The sequence below is a fragment of the Panulirus ornatus genome, chromosome 46 (assembly GCF_036320965.1).
Source record: "Panulirus ornatus isolate Po-2019 chromosome 46, ASM3632096v1, whole genome shotgun sequence".
NCBI classification, from domain to species: domain Eukaryota; kingdom Metazoa; phylum Arthropoda; class Malacostraca; order Decapoda; family Palinuridae; genus Panulirus; species Panulirus ornatus.
The window spans coordinates 40774679-40793342 of NC_092269.1; the positions used below are offsets into that span (position 1 = coordinate 40774679).

An 18664-nucleotide genomic window follows, 5' to 3' on the forward strand; every position below is an offset into this window, starting at 1 on the left:
AACCACACCACACAGGTCAGCCCGTGGTGACACACCCACCATGATCTAGGGGGAGACCACACCACACAGGTCAGCCCGTGGTGACACACCCACCATGATCTTGGGAGAGAGAGAGAGAGAGAGAGAGAGAGAGAGAGAGAGAGAGAGAGAGAGAGAGAGAGAGAGAGAGAGAAACTTACCATCTATGAACGTTCCTAAATACATTGACAACTTAGAAAGGTAAAAGTATGTATACAACTTAAAAAGGTAACAAGGAAAATAATTATGACACTAACATAAATGTGTTCCACTATAACAACAATCCCAGATTCTTTTCCCACAGTTTGCGAAGATATGTATCAGTACACAAACATGATGCATGTTTAAGCCCAGACTATACACCCACAACTAACCTACTTTACAACACAAACTGAAAATTTGACTTATAATATGACGCAAACACGAGTATCTATACTTGTGCAACTAAACACGTCACGCGTTATATATACATATTCGTACCGATCAACAACACTACATAAGAAACGAATAAGCGGATCTTTGAATTAAGCAGCAACACATCACATGATTTACCACTTCAAGGTCTGATCATGTCGACCTTGAAGTTTCCTCCCTCATCCTTCTCATTACTAATAATCAAATATATCTTACTACTAAACGAAGACAGTTTTGTCCAGCGAAATTCTATCAGTCCGAGTTTACAGGAAGAACACAACAAACACATAAAAGTATTTTCTAAGATAATCTTGCAACATGACCAACCGCGTGACACACTAGCGGCTCCTCCTCTCATGATCACCTGGACTTCATCTAACACGTTCAGTCTTAACGATCAAACACCACGTCGTACGGCAGTCATCTCCTGCCACCAGTGATGACTCGTTCCCCAGTTACAGTGAGGCACACGAGCCGCAACGTAGCTAGAGACGGATACAAGACCACCCCTACCACTGTGATCATCATCAGTGACCAAAACACTACACATGAAGCTCTCCATCTGTTGTGATACAAACACTTGCACACTCGAACCTTTACCTCGTGTGTGATGGTGTATATTACCTCGACGCGTACGTACGGACGTCCAGGATTTCGCTGCAGTTGATCACATAAAATGTTTACTGCTATCATCATCATCATTATTATCATAATCATCATTATTATTATTATCATTATTATTATTATTATTATTATTATTATTATTATTATCATTATTACTGTTATCATCTTTAGTATTCTTACCATGATCATCACGATTATTATTGTCATTATTATTGCTATCATCACCATTAAGCTCACACGTGGGTAGAAAACATATATCAAATATATGACTAGCAACAATATTATACACTATAGTACTAACACAATGAACATCACTCCTACACCTGGGTTGGATGACTCCTCCCGGGGGAAGGGACACGTTAAGCTGCCTGCCTGTGGCTCACAGACCATCACACGTGCCACGCTGACCCAACCCAGACATCCACTTACCTAATGATAATGTCTCATGTAGTTCTAAAGAGCTGTCAACTTACGTCCTCAGCAGAAACGGGGGTCCACTATAACATCCAATTCTGTTTAACAGCCATTGTTACCCTTACAACCAACAACACGTGACATACAACTCTCAGGTCACTCCGGAACAACAATCATACTGTGATGTTCATAACATTCATCTTTGTGTACAACTGCTTCTCCCGCCTTAGCGTTGTAAACGTCACCAACCATCGGAAAACGGCCTCACTTGCACACAGTTAGCCAGCCAGCCACTCACTCCACAGCTGTCATGCACAACCCACCGAAACATACTACAATCATTCCTACGTGAAAAATGAAACAACACACAATCAACTTATCAAATCTCTCCAGACAATCCCCGTTGTAAAGGTGAGAAACACATTACCAGAACGCCACACAAAACAGGATTAAATAAACTTTGTAATAATAATATCACCTTGTGCTGGACTCTCCTCCCAGACCTAATTACATCAACCTCAATCTCCAACGTCCTAGACCCTCACGAAATGCCAGACATTCACTGTCTCCGACGCACTTTTCCTAGTAAAAGTCACAGGATGTATAATAAAAGAAGTTAACAACCAATAAAACACGATGAATCAATAAAAGCCAAGTTATGAACAACAGGTTGTTAGATGAAGTGACACAAATGTGATGAGTCAATACAAGTAATAAGATGAATATATATAAAAACAATGACTCACTAGGATACGAGGAAAGGACTAAGAAAAAAGATTTGAATAAAACTGACTCAGGCGCATGAGTCTGGGAAAGTCATCCACCAATAAAATCTCTGATGAATAAATTAAACAACGATGAATAACTGATGCCTAATGATTATACAAAAACAAAACATGATGAATTAATACTGAATCACTGACGTTTAATGTAATAAATCAAAATATATGATTCAATAAAAACCCAATGATACACAAAGAGATACAACATGCATGAATACAATGATTCTACAACACATCTCCAGTAGATTAATCAGTAATGACTCATAGAAATAATAATTTACTGTGAGACCAGCACACATGATGTATATATCTGAAGACGACCACTTCTATTTCAAACCTGATAATAAGTATCTTTTTCCAGACTGGAGAGCTGAGGACACAGGCGAAGACTCGCTAGTCATAACTTGTGGTCAACGCCTCTCATCACTCGTACCTTACATTACCCAGAAAACGACGGTACGACTCCCAGGTCAGATGGCCTGACCTTTGACCAGATCCACGACCTGCATTTAGTTGTCACACCCAGCACTGTACGACCCACCATGTTACGCACACCAGTGCAGTACGACCCACCTGTTACGCACACCAGTACCGTACGACCCACCATGTTACATCCACCGATGCAGTACGACCTGCCATGCCCCGCCCAGGGATGAAGGTCGTCTGAGCCATAATTACAAGGTCTTGAGAAGGTCTCTCTCCCCCTCACACAGACATAAACAACAAATTAGAACATAACGAACAAAGAAAACATTCTTCAGCTGCCCAGTGTTGTAACGCGCGGGTTACGTAACGGTTTCGTTAGTCGCTGCCGTGTACTTCCGTGACGGCCGGGTCATGTAACCGCTTCTTTAGTAGCTGCTGTGTCCTTCCATTATGCTCTGGTTACGTAACGGTTAAATTTGCTCTTGTTACCGACACATATCAATTCCAATCAATTGGTTATTTGCTGCTACGTACTTTTGTTACAGTCAGGTTACGTAACAGCTTTCCTGCACTTCCGTCTCGTTCGTGTCATGTAACGGACAATTGCAAGTCGTTCTCCCTTGTGAAGTACGGTATGTGTAACGGACGGGGCCCAACCTTGACTAATAGGGTTTCCGCTCTCGTGCCTAAAGGCTCCATACCAGGCGGCTTAGGCCATACTAAAGAAACCAATGTTCATTCTGCGGCTACTACATGTATATGTGATGGTTACTGGTCACACGTCATACAGTGAGAGAGAGAGAGAATCATACCTACACCAGTATACAAATATTACTAGTATTAGTAGTACTGAGCTTAACATGGTACATATCCAGACAAAATCTATGATAGATTTCGTTGTGTATCCTTGACACGTGACTCAGGGGCCAAGCCCACTCTGGCTGGCTGGACCCCTCTCAAAAAAAAAAAAAAAAAAAATCCATCGGACATTTATATCCAAGTCTTTCTTCCCTCGTGCCCCAACGTCATTACACTTATTGGGCTGACTTTCATTAACCCACCTGTCCCCTTACAGGCCGATGCAATCCTCTTTGCTTTTCACTTACGATCTTGACGTCATCCGTAAACATATGGTAGGCATTTCAATCCTTCTTGTCAGTCAGTTACATTCATCTAGGATAGGAATGGTCCCAGAACAGACCCCTGCGGTACGCCGCTGGTGACGAGCCAATTCGAGTAGGTCCCCCGAGATTTAGCTTGCTGCCTGCCTTCCACTGAGGTATTATCTATCGAGGTAGTCTTCCAGAAGATCAGCTTTATCAGCCTACCGTGTGGCAGAGCCGAGTGCTTTCTGGCGGTCCAGATATAGGAAAGCCAACCAGCTCTCACTCATCTATACCGCAGCTCTTTTTCGTAGATATCTAGAAGGTTCATTACGAATGGCCCTTCCCTATACCTACGCTGCCTCTCACCGAGGTTGTAGCTCCTCTGCCTAAACTATTCACCTGCTTTCTTATCACCATTTCTGCAGTTCAGCCCCTCCTCCCAGTCTCGTTTCTTCAAAACAGACAACGACGTTTGCCAACAGATAACGGAGTTTGCCCTCTTGCACCTTCCCTTGTTTTCCTGGACACCGTAAACATTTCATGCGATTACTCCACTGCATCTCCAAACACAGAGACATGTGGAGAAATTTCATCAGGGTCTTGAACCATATAAGATCAAGACACCTTTTAAATTGTCTTCCCGACGTATTTCACTGCTGAATGATACCTCCGCCTCCCCCAACTCCATCTCACCCTTGTCTTCACTGTGAAAACACCACCGAATGTCACCTGGTTCCTCGCATATCCTTACATAATTCTCTGCAACTCCTCTCTGATTCCCTAAGCCTAATCAGCTCTCTTGAAAGTGTTAATCTACTCCTGACGTATTCAGGGGCAAGTCTTGAATAAATCACGTTACATACAATTTTCTTAATACAGCTTCTCCGTTTCTCCTTTCTTTTCCAACTATACTCGTTCATATTCTTATGCTTTGCAAATACTGAATGGCTGGCGTGCAGTCTGATACATTCTCCACAGGAAATCGCAACTTCTTCACTTTTTGATATCTTGATCTGTGTGTGTGTGTGTGAGAAGGGCGATCAAAACTTGTGCGACTATCTCATGATAACTATTTGTGCTACGGAGAGAGTTCAACATTCAAGTATTACACGTGTGTGTATTAGCGTTCAGCTAAACGTAATCAACTCATTGAAAAAAAAAAATCAGTAGCCAGTGGAGAACACGATGAACAATTTCCTTCCCTTATCAGTAGCCAGTGGAGAACACGATGAACAATTTCCTTCCCTTATGTTTCATCTGCTGGAGCTGCCAGGGTTGTAAGGTATTACACTCCAAACAACCAACATCGGTACTAACAATTCAAGACAGTGTCACGTGTGGAGAGGAGCCACCTAACTCCACAACCCACTCCCACTACAAACACCTCAGACGTCACCTGTTGCAGAAAGCTCATCCATCTCAACCATCCACTACCGCAGCCAACAGCTCGAGACGGCGTCAACTGCCACACAGAAAGCTATCTATCACTCCAGATCACACACTTCCAGTCCACATTATCACCCACAAACCTGCTGCCTCACTATCGTTAATTCACGCAATCCGTCTCCTTCCCTCAGCCTCTCGCACTTCATTACAACCCATCTGTCATCGCATCTGCACGCGCCACAACAAAATGTTACGTAAGGTTGTCATCGTATGCTTATTGCCAGGAAATATTCTCCCTTGGTAAAGGTGCGTCTCTTTCTCTTGCCCCTCTTTTGTATTCAAGGCTTTACCGCAGAGATGGCTCCCGTCCGTGGCCTGAGCCTTTGTCATAAAGAAAGCTTGGAAACATTTTTCCTTCTGCCTGACATGACTTAAATAAAAATACAGTCGCTCTCTATGGCGTCTCAATAATCTCAAAACTCTCGTTACAAGGCGTCATAATCTCACCAACTATATGCATTCAATAAAAAAAAAAAAAGTTATACGACTGACCAGAAAAATACACAAAAAATGTCAATGGGTAACTGTTCTAACACTAATCTTCACACAAGTCTCTTACAACCAACTTCGTTAATCCATAATCCCGTCTTGACGCACTTCCCCATTCATCACTGCATAATGGGCGTCATATACGCTCATTCAAAATACGCCTTAGTTCCGTATAATCTATCTCTTAATAAGTATCATCTGCAAACAATTTGTCTTCATATAGGCGGCTCTGGGATACGCCCTCGTCACATGGCCGCTACCAGGCGATAAAAGCCGACACCCCAGCCTCGTTAAGGCCATACAACCCCACATCTCCAAGGCTATCAACAACAATAAATCACAGGAGTTGTAGCCAAGCCATAATCGTGGTATTCTCCAACACAGAATCCACTCCTGCGTTCCTTGATTTACAGTATAGAGCCAGCCATCTGTGGCGCATGACGAGTCATGGCTTGCTGGTGCAGCAAGACAACAGGGTGTAAGGATATGCAACTCTTATACCATGCATGATCGTGAGCTATTTACCATTATATCTTAACATCGCATAATCACTCCATAAAATCTTGTAAGCAGGTTTTAAAAGACTTCAAGAAACAAATACTTTTAACAACCTATGATTAAAATCAAGAAGGTATACCCCCCCCCCCCCCCCCATCCTTACCTAACCTGGGACCCCACAGTTACAGATCCTAGTCTAGTGTGCACCCACCAAGTCTGATAAAGAAGTCAAGATGAAGTGGAGAAACGTCGAGCAGGACATTAAGTAGCGATTTACCGGAGCAGAGCCGTCGTATTATCATTACCACTGATGAGTTCTGACCCGAGAGGCTGGCTACCTGCACCCTGGTTGGTGGCCAAGGGAAGGATAAGCTGCAAACATGGCTTATGACTCCATCAGATCCCATGGGACAAACGCATTTATGGTCACATTCATATAAAATCTAAAGCAAGCACTCTAACAGTCAAGAAAATGTCAAGGTCTCCCTGGGCACACAGATATACGTATAAACTTGTCATGTAAACAAACTGTCCATCAGAATACGCTGTCATGTACGATCAGTTCCGAAGTATAATAAATATTTTATAGCAATAATAGACTAGTATCCATAAGATGAACTAATTCCCAACATAACCCATCAAACTGGCATTTAGGAGCCACACACGCAACATCCGAATTACGGAGGTCATTCAGTCCACACGGAGGCATTACGCAATATCGGGTTACTTAACTATCATAACAACAGAGGTATACATCAAGACATCACATGGGGGTACATTATACAACCTTCCAATGAAGGAAAACATGAGGGCAACATCCTTTATGAGCAGGGTAGTCATCTATGGAAAACTTTGGTAGATTCTTAGACTGATATGTCAAAACACGGACGAGACATTGAAACGTAATCGGACGTGCCATCAATGCACTACTTTTCTTCATACACCTGCAACCATTAACATACCAATATCATATATAACATAAACAATATCATATTACATAAATACTTATGTTTAGTAGTTGTCTGTAATAGTAAATACGAACCCCGTTTTACGGGACCTCTTACCCAACCTATCAAAGAAGTGCCACTTTTTCAGTCTTTATTTATTCAACTACTTCATAAAGAGATGCAAACACATACGTCTTCTCAGTAACAGGTACAGCAAAAATTATCGGGGCCTGATAAAAGTGACACAATAGAGTAAAATATTCTAACTCAACCATGCTAGTCACACCATCCCAAAACATGATACATCAATTTATACAACAGACACACAAAATTCTTGCATAGCTTTTTATCTTTCCTGAGAAATTCTAGATACACTACCATTGTGGCATCTATCACCGAAACAATGCAGTCGGCCTCGCATCAACACAAATCCATACACCCTCTCACGTAGCCCTCGCCCGCCTGGGCTATCCATACCAATACTCGCTACAATACACATGTAGTAAGGACTGGTGGTGGTGGGGTGCGGAAGCCGCCACACACAAACACACACACACACACGCACATGCGCTACCTACCTCTCCTCGAAGGCCTCCAACAGCCGCACGTCCAAGATGTTTTCAATCGGCTCCCATGTGTTGTGCCTGGAACACAACAATACACCAGCGTTAGTCGCCTGTTCAGGAGGTCTGTAAGGGCTTTCTAAGACATTTTGTGAGATTAAAATGACTGTCAATGACTTACTTGTTCGACCAGCCTTTCCATTTCACCAAATACTCCACACGTCCCTGCAACGGAAACCAAAACAAATGAGTTGAGTCGCTAAGTACCGCGTTATTTGTCACAAATCATCCATATTTCCACTCACATTACTCAAATTCTGCTACACGTACCCTCCTCACTCTTTTCTTCTGTATGCATTCCGCAGCATAAACCCTATCACCCACTAACGAAAGCTCCATGATGTATCACTCGGGGAAGAGCGGACGTACCTCTTACCCACCACAGTTTCACCCAGACTAAGGAGTTTCTGGCGCCTTCGCCGCAAACCGCTCGAGTACTACGTCACGCCAGGGCTGCCAACACTTGAAAATCAACAGCGTATATTAGTTTCAAAACACTAACCTACTGTTTTGTTCACCTTTTATCTAATGTATCGCTCTCTCATTGATAACCATTAGTGATTTATACAATGAGTTTAGCTTAACATACAGTCACCAGAGTGTTAATACGTGTATTCCAGTGAGTCATCATGGCGTACGATATTTTTCCCTAGCCAGGCAAGTCCCGTACCGTCATGAAGGATCTACTAACTCGGAAGTAAAGGACCTCATCACCGCACCGTTTGTTTACATCGCATTCCTTCCATATTTCTAAACTATTGATCTCGTTCTTGTTTCTTCGATGGTGTCACTATCATCTGTGCAACTTCGGCTCTACTTTTTCTCTGAATATTCCAACACCACATTCAGAAGTCATTAAAACCAATGTTTTTCTTTTAAATAAAAAGGTCAACATGAGGGTTAAAAGGTAAGAAAGAAGAGGGGGAGGGAGGTGCGCTCAGAGAGAGAGAGAGAGAGAGAGAGAGAGAGAGAGAGAGAGAGAGAGAGAGAGAGAGGGGGGGGGAAAAAAAATTAACTTGTCATGTATCATAGAGGCGGAGGCTCAAGGCTCGGCATGCCAAGTGTTACAGACTTTCACAAATTTCATTGTGGATTCGTGAGGCGTCCACGTTATATATCACAGTTGTTAGAAAATCTTACTTAGGAAGCTGATGGCATTTGAACAAAAGTATTCTGAATTGCGCTAAAAAAATGGCGGAAGAATTTTGGGACATACAAAAAGTAAACATAAAATTTGCCATATTGGTGTATACTACAAGACTTTAAATATAATCATGCAATTACTATTTTTACAAACACCAGTACACTTCATTTGAATATCTGTGATAGTTTAAATTATGTAAATCCATTTGAATATGTTCATTCAAATGTCTGTCCAGCCGTCTACATGCCTACATGTGCCTTATATGTATAACTCATTAATAAATAATATATATATATATATATATATATATATATATATATATATATATATATATATATATATACATAAGGATGGAGTGAAAAAGATTTGGAACGATCGGGGCCTGAACATGCAAGTGGGTGAGAGGCGTGCAAGGAATAGAGTGAATTGGAATGATGTGGTATACTGGGGTCGACGTGCTGTCATTGGACTGAACCAGGGAACGTGAAACGTCTGGGGTAAACTGTGGAAAGGTCTGTGGGGCCTGGATGTGGATAGGGAGCTGTGGTTTCGTTTCATCAAACATGACAGCTAGAGACTGAGTATGAACGAATGTGGCCTTTATTGTCATTTCCTAGCGCTACCTCGCGCGCATGCGGGGGGAAGGGGGTGTCATTTTATGTGTGGCGGGGTGGCGACGGAAATGAATAAAGGCAGCAAGTATGAATTATGTACATGTGTATATATGTATATGTCTGTGTATGTATATATATGTATACGTTGAAGTGTATAGGTATGTATATGTGCGTGTGTGGACGTGTATGTATATACATGTGTAAGTGGGTGGGTTGGGCCATTCTTTCGTCTGTTTCCTTGCGCTACATGTATCCTTTAATGAACTTGTCACTGTACATTAAGTATGTATCCTATAACCCGTAAACTTCCAAATAACTTAAACCTTAAATGAATTATATTATCTATGTATCTCAATATACTTCCTGATCTTCTCTTATCTATGTATCTCCACAGACTTCCATGTGTCTCAACGCTTGTGTCTTTATGAAGCTATCAGAGACCCCGTACGTGCTATCAAATTTTCGTCCTATCTATACCTGTAGTTCCATGTTTCACTGGAACATTTCTGTATCACTCGTTATTGTCACTAATTCTATAGGTCATCTATGTATCCCTTTAACACGCTCCTACGTGTCTCTCTCACCATTACGTTTATAATGTATATTAATCGTATGAATATGTTTGTATTGTCCATGTATTATTGAACAGAGAAGCCGAAGTAATGGCCAACATTGTACCGGATCTACACATCCGTCATGATCTGTGTCGGGAACCGGTTACGGCAACTTAATCAGGGACACGACCGGCCTAACAAGGTGTTAACAAGGATGACAGATTACGACGGCCCCACTCGACCAGTGGATGGGAGGTCAGCGAGTCCTGCTAATGGTTGTTGTAAACTTCATCTTTACCTACGCTGAACGAGGCTTAGCTTCACGCTGGGGTTAATTACGACAGAAAATGGGGTGTGTGTGAGTTTGATGGATGGGGCACGTGGCCTTGTGGCTCCTCGTGTAGTATGGTAATGTCCGGCGGGTCGAGGTGTGGACCAAGGACCATGCAAGGCGACGATAAGGAGGTGGGTGGGTTTTAACACTCGTGTTGCCCCTTCTGGTAACCTTGTGTCCTTGTGTATCCAGTACATCTATACACCCGGCAACAGAGCGTATGTAAATGTAAACAAAGTAATGATGAGAGGACCCACAACAACGTTGTGTACACACTGGCTAGGTGGGCGGCCTCCCACCCTCCCCACCTCCTACTGTTTCTCCCCCATGTGGTCTTGCTGTCGACCATACATACACCTGGTCCCACCTGTAATGTTGGAGACGGAAGTATGTAAGACCATCCTTGGTCCCTGCACCATCCCAGCCATCGTCACCTCCTGCCACTCAAATATCCCTGGCCTCTGACTTGCAGTTGGGCACAACATCCCCGAGCTGGTCATACACTGCACAACACACGCCTCGCAGTACGACCTCTGTGTTGGTAGATGTACAGTTTAAAACCCCTATTCTACAGACCACCTGTTCATAATGACCTGCACCTTTTCTATACATTTCAAGCCACTGGCTGTAGTAACTTAATAAACACCGTTAATTACTATTATTAAAATGTCTTTACACCGGACAATATGCTTCTCACATCCTTTTCTGCATGACTTTTTCTCTTGGGTGTACCAGTCACACACCTATGAGGAGGTCAACGTGGAATACACGTCTTTACTCAAACTTACTAACACGTACACTGGCTTCATCCTGACCTTCCCGGCGGCCACACACCAGGGGAGCAGATCAGTAAACTCATTAACTTCACAGGTCACCTTCCTTCACCACAATACTCTCTGTTCTTTAATATGCCAGATCATTGTGTCACTTCAGGAGTTATCATAACCAAATTCTTGTCTAAGTGGTTAATAACAAGGCACAAATTTCCTGTTAACTACGCGAACAAGACTTGAACACGACGGTAGGACTGACCTGACCTTACAGATTGTCCTTAAGAACTTGTGGCAAAGTTTGGCCAAGATCAAGCCTGGCACGGGCACTTGACAATGACAGCCCGTTACCTGGTGTGTCATTACTGGCACAGGTGGGACGTGTGTTACCCCGGCACCTTCCTCTAACCATCATGAAGGACAACAAGCTGTTCAAATCAAATTTTCTCACAGACGTACTATGAAGATGAAACATTTCATATAAACAGTCGGAACTCCTACAAGAGAGTAATATCAGTTGTACCTTACGAATTACGAGAGAATAAATCTGCATCACTTGGCTTTTACAGAGAACATTTACTTTACAGTCTACTTGAATTACGTGTTACCACAAGAAATGTAAACAAGGACTCAGTGGACGGCATAATAACAGAGGACCGGACGATAAAGAAGATGACTCGCCATTTAATGTAAACTCTTTACAGTTACGAGAACAGAAGCAATGAAAATAATTCCACTGAATAAACCTCTGTTAAATAACGCTGGGAATCAATGTCTGGCACTTGACCTTTTAAAATAATGGCCGCCGATCGACTTAAACTGTAATCCTAAAACATCTCCAAGTGCGTACGATTTACACACTTAAACCCGTACCTTGAAAACATCGTTATTCATTCCGTCTCATTATAAACTCTCGGGGTTACACTTCCTTACTGTAGCAACCTTATGTTGGAGACTGGTCGTAACATTACGACACATCCGTGCAAGACAATACCGGCGATACATGTGTCTGTCCTGCAGGTGGCACACCTCCTCAAGACTGGCTGACATGATGTATGCTCATGTGACCACCTTTTTATTTTTCCTATGATGAAAAGCGTCGCTAATGCAAGATGCTGATATGGTTTCTCAGGAGGTACTAAGCCACATCATAACGCTTTGAGCACGACGGTACGGGATGACGTGACCTTTCTTGGGTATGGTCAGCACCTAACACCTCATGACCAAGCGCCGGACACTCGAGTTTAAGGGTCGTACCGTCATCCTCAATGGTCGTAGAGTCGTGCTCAAGGATGATAATGTCATAATCAAGGGTCGTACCATCGTTCTTAAGGACTTAAATGGCATATCAATGAACATATCATCAAGACTATAATTACTTCCTGAGTGGCGTCTCTGTGTACGAAATTATCAATTAACTAATTAATGATAAAAAGAAATTAACTAATCATGCGTCCACACTGACCCTACAACTGACGGCTAAGAATAGGGCATTCTACCGCCCCCCCCCCCCCAAACACACACACACACACACACACACACACACACGTACAGAGACCGGTAGGATCCGTGAGCACGAGGGTATGATCCCTTAGTAGTAACCAACGCAAAATGGACATAAAGCATGGCTTAATCGTAAGAGGGAAAGACTAAACAAATCAAGAGAATTTCATAATTTCACCATTCGACGAAACACACGGAAACACGGAAACCATGGGAATCAGCAGTAGCAGCCAGCTGCTTGCCGCGAGTGCACACCATAGTAGGTGGGACACACAACTCAGGAGGACAGTGGCCCATGTAATACTTGTAGATGAGGGAGAGAGGGAAGCGAAATCATGACGGGCAGAAAAGGGACGACTGAAGAGAAACGAGAGCAGAGAGAGTTGGTCATGATGTGGAAGACCTCCACTCTGGGTTAGGTGGAAGAAGGCTCCACCTTGGGCAAGAGAGAGAGAGAGAGAGAGAGAGAGAGAGAGAGAGAGAGAGAGAGAGAGAGAGAGAGAGAGAGAGAGAGAGAGAGAGAGAGAAAACATACCACAACACAGTCATGTGATCAACAGTACACGAGCACCTTCCTCCCCGTCTTAAAGATTTCTCCCCAGTGGTGCCCGGGGAGGGTGGCAGGCAGCGGCAAGATCACACGGGGAGAGAAAGCAGACGTATGCAGACGCAGCCACTGTTGGCCAGAGGACTAGTAATGACAGATCAAACGGTCATAACAGATATGAGAGAGAAACACGTTCATGATAAAAATGAAAATAAATAATAACATGGAGTTAGAAAAACTAATAACGGACAGATTGTATTAACGATCTGGAGAGCAACGAGAACACAGAAACGCTGGTTCAGTTAACAACAGAAGACATGCGAGGCGACGGAACCAACACCAGCAAACGGACGGAGAAAAACAGGAAAAAACGGGAAGATAAAGAGAATAACAACAGTGCAGCGAGAACAATATTGATAGAAAGGAAAACAGTAACAACGAAGTTGTGAAAAAGTAATAACAGAGGAATGAAACAGTAATAACAACGGAGTGACAACGAAGAAGAGCATTAACGACGACCACTGATGACGGAGGAGTGTGCCACATTCTCTCTGGGAAATCAGCTGACGAACAATGAGTGCGAGAACGACATTCCAGTATCAGTGTTCCCCTCACGTGAGGTGTGCCAGGTACCACACGTCAACACTTGTACACCAAGCTGAAAAACAAGATTATTACTGAGTGTTTGACGTGGAAGACTGAGGGTGTAAATACCTTTACTGCACATGACGAAGAGATGAAGGTCTGGCAGGTGCCAGAGCTCAAGATACGAAGGAGAAAGCTGTGGTCGACGCCATCACAAACACCGCGCTGCTCTCTCTCTCTCTCTCTCTCTCTCTCTCTCTCTCTCTCTCTCTCTCTCTCTCTCTCTCTCTCTCATACACACACAGGCTAACCATCTAGATACAGTGCCAGCCATCTGGCTGCATTGCCAACCACCTGACGTCGTTGCCAGCCAATGAAACAAGTCTAAAACCCAATCAAGGATTAAACGCAGTTTGAGAAGTCTCCCTTCACTCTCCTCTCCCCGAACAACAGCTCAGGAGCCAACCACAGGCGGGCAGGCGCCCTGGACTCTGGCATTACCGACACCAGCAGCGTTGAAGTTCCCACGACACGGAAATGTTAAACAGAAACAAATGAACAATAAACAGTTCATCGAGTGATGTTAACTGGAGCCTCCGGGACGTCATAAATATAAAAATAAACTAACAATAAACAAATCAGCGGAGAAATGTCACATAACACCAAAGTTTAAAAGTTGAAAACTAAAAAAAATTAACAATAACTTGGTGGAAATGTTAACTGACGCCTCGCACAAACAACATCCACTTGTAACATCCCTTAGCGAGTATATCTTTCAATACGGAGGTAAACCCTACCCTGGAGATTGGCTCTTGTCAAATATATTGTTAACAATTGTAGTCGACGATGGCGTATGGAGACAGATACGGAAGTGATGACAGAACACGACAGTGACGGTGATGACCACAATGAGAATGAAAGAAACATAACTCCAGCATCATCTTGATTTGGGCTGCGTCAGGGAACAACCTGGAATGGTTGGACAACGTCTCTGGAAGCAACCAGTGCCCAACTCCATTCCAGGTTCCAACATGCGTTCGCTTCGTCAGAAGTACGAAAGGTATTCATTAATGGCGTCTACAAATTCTACGAACAAAGATACAACAAAGTTTCTTGCAGATTGTAAAACCTGTAACAGTAACACGGAGAACCTGATGAGGCATCTCTGGCAAATATGTAAGATTACAGGAGAAAATTTATATACTGTAACACTGTATCTGATAAAGACAATACCGCTATATCATACATAGACTACACCATTGTATCTTATATAGTCTATAACATTTGATATGGACAATAACATTCAGAACTTACTATATGTGGGTCAATGTGAGACGTCAGTTGGTTACTCGAAACTAAAACTTTGTAACAGTTGTGGAAGACTCGACCAGAAGACTGGCAGATGTTCCAGGATGGTGTAGTGTGTATCAGACATTGTCAGGTGCTATTACGACACTAGCACACTCTACCAACACTGGCACACTCTACCAACACTGACACACTCTACCAACACTGACACACTCTACCAACACTGACACATTCTACCAACACTGACACACTCTACCAACACTGACACACTCTACCAACACTGACACACTCTACCAACACTGACACATTCTACCAACACTGACACATTCTACCAACACTGACACACTCTACCAACACTGACACACTCTACCAACACTGACACAGTCTACCAACACTGACACATTCTACCAACACTGACACACACTCACAATCACTGTCATGAACACGTCAACCTTGTCTTTAACACCGGCCTTTGTAACTCCTGTCATATGCTACAGTAAATAAACTGTCATTCAGTACGTCTGACACAATCACTCTCGAAGCATCATCAGCAAGATGACAACTGACCTCACACACACACACACACACACACACACACACACACACGCACACACACACACACACACACACAACAATCGCAAGGCTTCAATGTTCTACTCTCGTCGAAAATAACAAGACGAGGGACTGACGACGGGTGAACCATCGGGCGTCACGAAATGTTCAGTCCAGACCTCAGGTACGTAACATCATCAGTCCAGACCTCAGGTACGTAAGATCATCAGTCCAGACCTCAGGTACGTAAGATCATCAGTCCAGACCTCAGGTACGTAACATCATCAGTCCAGACCTCAGGTACGTAACATCATCAGTCCAGATCTCAGGTACGTAACATCATCAGTCCAGACCTCAGGTACGTAACATCATCAGTCCAGATCTCAGGTACGTAACATCATCAGTTTATTCAATCAAGAATGAGACTCTTTGTACAGATCCTGTGGATGGAACATGTACCAACCATCACATTCTAACAATCAGTAAATCATCTCTAAAATCATCATTACTCACTAACACTGGTCAGATGCGAACATCCCACATTGCATGAAATGTGTAAAGCCTCAACAACAGACGGTACAGAACGTACAGTAATTGTCTGTGAAAAGAGTCAAGTGTGTCTAGTGTGTACTTCCAAACGAGTTATAAGACACACTCGTGGCCAGTCCAGCCTGAGCATCGTAACACAGCCGATCCTCACCTGAGAAAGCTGGATTTCCTTGACCCACCAGGCTGTTCGTTCTCATGGCTTGATACACCTGCTTCTTCCTACACCATGGTAGTATGAGCTATATGCTCTATCCCTGTCTCTCCCCATTTTGCCACACCACGGGAGTATGTTCGACATACCCTTCACAGATATGTCGACCTCATAGCCAGCGTCGAGGCTGGACTAGGGGGCCCGAAACAGACACATTCATTTTCTGGTTCTTCGTTTAATGTCTTGTTCAGTTATCTTTAATGAGATTTTCGCTCTCTCTGTATCTATACGTTTGCCACTTTCTGTGTGTCTATTTTCCGGAGAAAGAATACTTCCCACATATTCCCTGCGTGTCGTAGAAGACGACTAAAAGGGAAGGGAGAGGGGGGCTGGAAATCCTCCCCTCTCGTTTTCTAATTTTCCAAAAGAAGGAACAGAGAAGGGGGGCCAAGTGAGGATATTCCCTCAAAGGCTCAGTCCTCTGGTCTTAACGCTACCTCGCTAACGCGGGAAATGACGAATATATATATATATATATATATATATATATATATATATATATATATATATATATATATATATAACCTTTATACTTGATCTTAGAGAGCATCCTACAAGTGAGGACCGTGTAACCTAACCAGTTAAGGTTTATAACAAAACATAAGTTCCTAATGTTTTTATGTATGTGGAGCACTAGAGACGGCCGCTGTGTCTGTGCACCGTCTACATCAGGTGTCCAGCATCATTTCGGCTCCGAGATCACCATCAAGAACAGATCATTCCACAAACAATAGTGGTTTACATGTGTCGTCTACGATATCCTTCCGTGGACTACTGAGACCAGGGCCATGGACCACAGGATAAGAACCCTTGATATCAAACGATACATTTAACCTTAACAATACGACAGAGGATACTTGTGAAGTCACCAAGTTAACATAGCAGGATATCAAAGTCTCATTCTATATAAAAAAAAAAAAAAACACCTCTAGTCGATAGTAACGAAGGTCAAATTAATAAAGGCTAATTAATATGCTCCTTTGTCTTTAACATAACGTCACTTGTAATGATTCAGTCTGAGAATGTTTTATAATGTGTGTGACAATACATATTATATACATGATTAAGCATGACATCTAATGGTCAATGAAAAATATCAAAAATCCGACTGAACATTTCATTTTCACGTGATTTAAAGAAAAAGAAAAATGGTGTAGTTTAGGGCGAGGCCGTGGGTCCCTCCATGTCTTGCACAAGTGTTGTAAAAACATCGCCAGTGTTCAACGCTCAATATTACATGCTTTCCGTATGTGTCTGGCTTATATGTAAAGGAGAGAGAGAGAGAGAGAGAGAGAGAGAGAGAGAGAGAGAGAGAGAGAGAGAGAGAGAGAGAGAGAGAGAGAGAGAACATCTGCAAGCTTTGTATGGCAATATTTAGAGATCCCTCCAGTGTCCCCTACAGATCTAATTCAAAATTCATAACCTTTAAACGATGACATCAGGCGATACTTACTTGCTCGCTCCTAAAACTCAATTAAACTTTTACATCCCCCCACCCCCACCCCCACGGGAATTGAGCCTTTCTGCCTCTTCCCCAGGATGTGAGTGTGGGGCTCAGGGACCCCCAAACCTGCAACATTGATTGCTCCGTGAAAAGGAACACTTAACCACTTAAGCCACCCCTGTCTAAATGGGGAAAGAGAGTTGATGACAAGATAAATAGTTTCAATTGATGACAGCGAGGCTTCCAATGTGTTCCAAGTCCCTCTTGGCTCTGAAGCAGAGTTCTGGGTGCTATGCCAGAACAAAGTGTTGTGGTTTTTGTTGTTCTAGAAACAAAGTCTTCTAGTTCCTTTTGGTATGAAGCAGTGTTCTATCTCTTATTCGTTGTTCTAGAAAAAAATATATTCAAGTTCCACTTGTTCCAGAAGATTCTGCAGTTTGTCTACGCGTGGAACACTGGTAGTCTGTGTTGCCACTGTTGCCATCGACTCAGACAAACACATTAATAATGACAACAAAAACTTGTCTCACACCAAACCGGAGGTTAACACGAGCCGCTGCTTCAGTAAACCCTCCTGACCTGCCCCGGACCTACTGCTGTGTGTGTGTGTGTGTGTGTGTGTGTGTGTGTGTGTGCATTAGTTCTTCCTCATCTTATCATTATCATCATTATCATTAGTATCATTAGTCAGTCCCTGGTGAACTTCGAAGTGACGTTTACGTACTGAGCGAAGCGGCGGAATGATACATTGTACAGGCAAGA

At 43.0% G+C, this 18664-nt stretch overlaps 1 protein-coding gene across 1 annotated transcript in view; it reads right to left on the reverse strand.

The window, feature by feature from the left end:
- LOC139763301 (uncharacterized) overlaps positions 1-18664 on the reverse strand; it is a 140353-nt gene that overhangs the window by 58695 nt on the left and 62994 nt on the right. The window contains exons 2-4 of the mRNA XM_071689289.1: positions 8058-8249; positions 7909-7952; positions 7743-7808 (exon numbers count right to left, since the gene is read on the reverse strand). Of these exons, the coding sequence (XP_071545390.1) occupies positions 7743-7808; positions 7909-7952; positions 8058-8126 (179 nt within the window). The 5' untranslated portion in view covers positions 8127-8249. The remainder of the gene's footprint in view (positions 1-7742; positions 7809-7908; positions 7953-8057; positions 8250-18664) is intronic.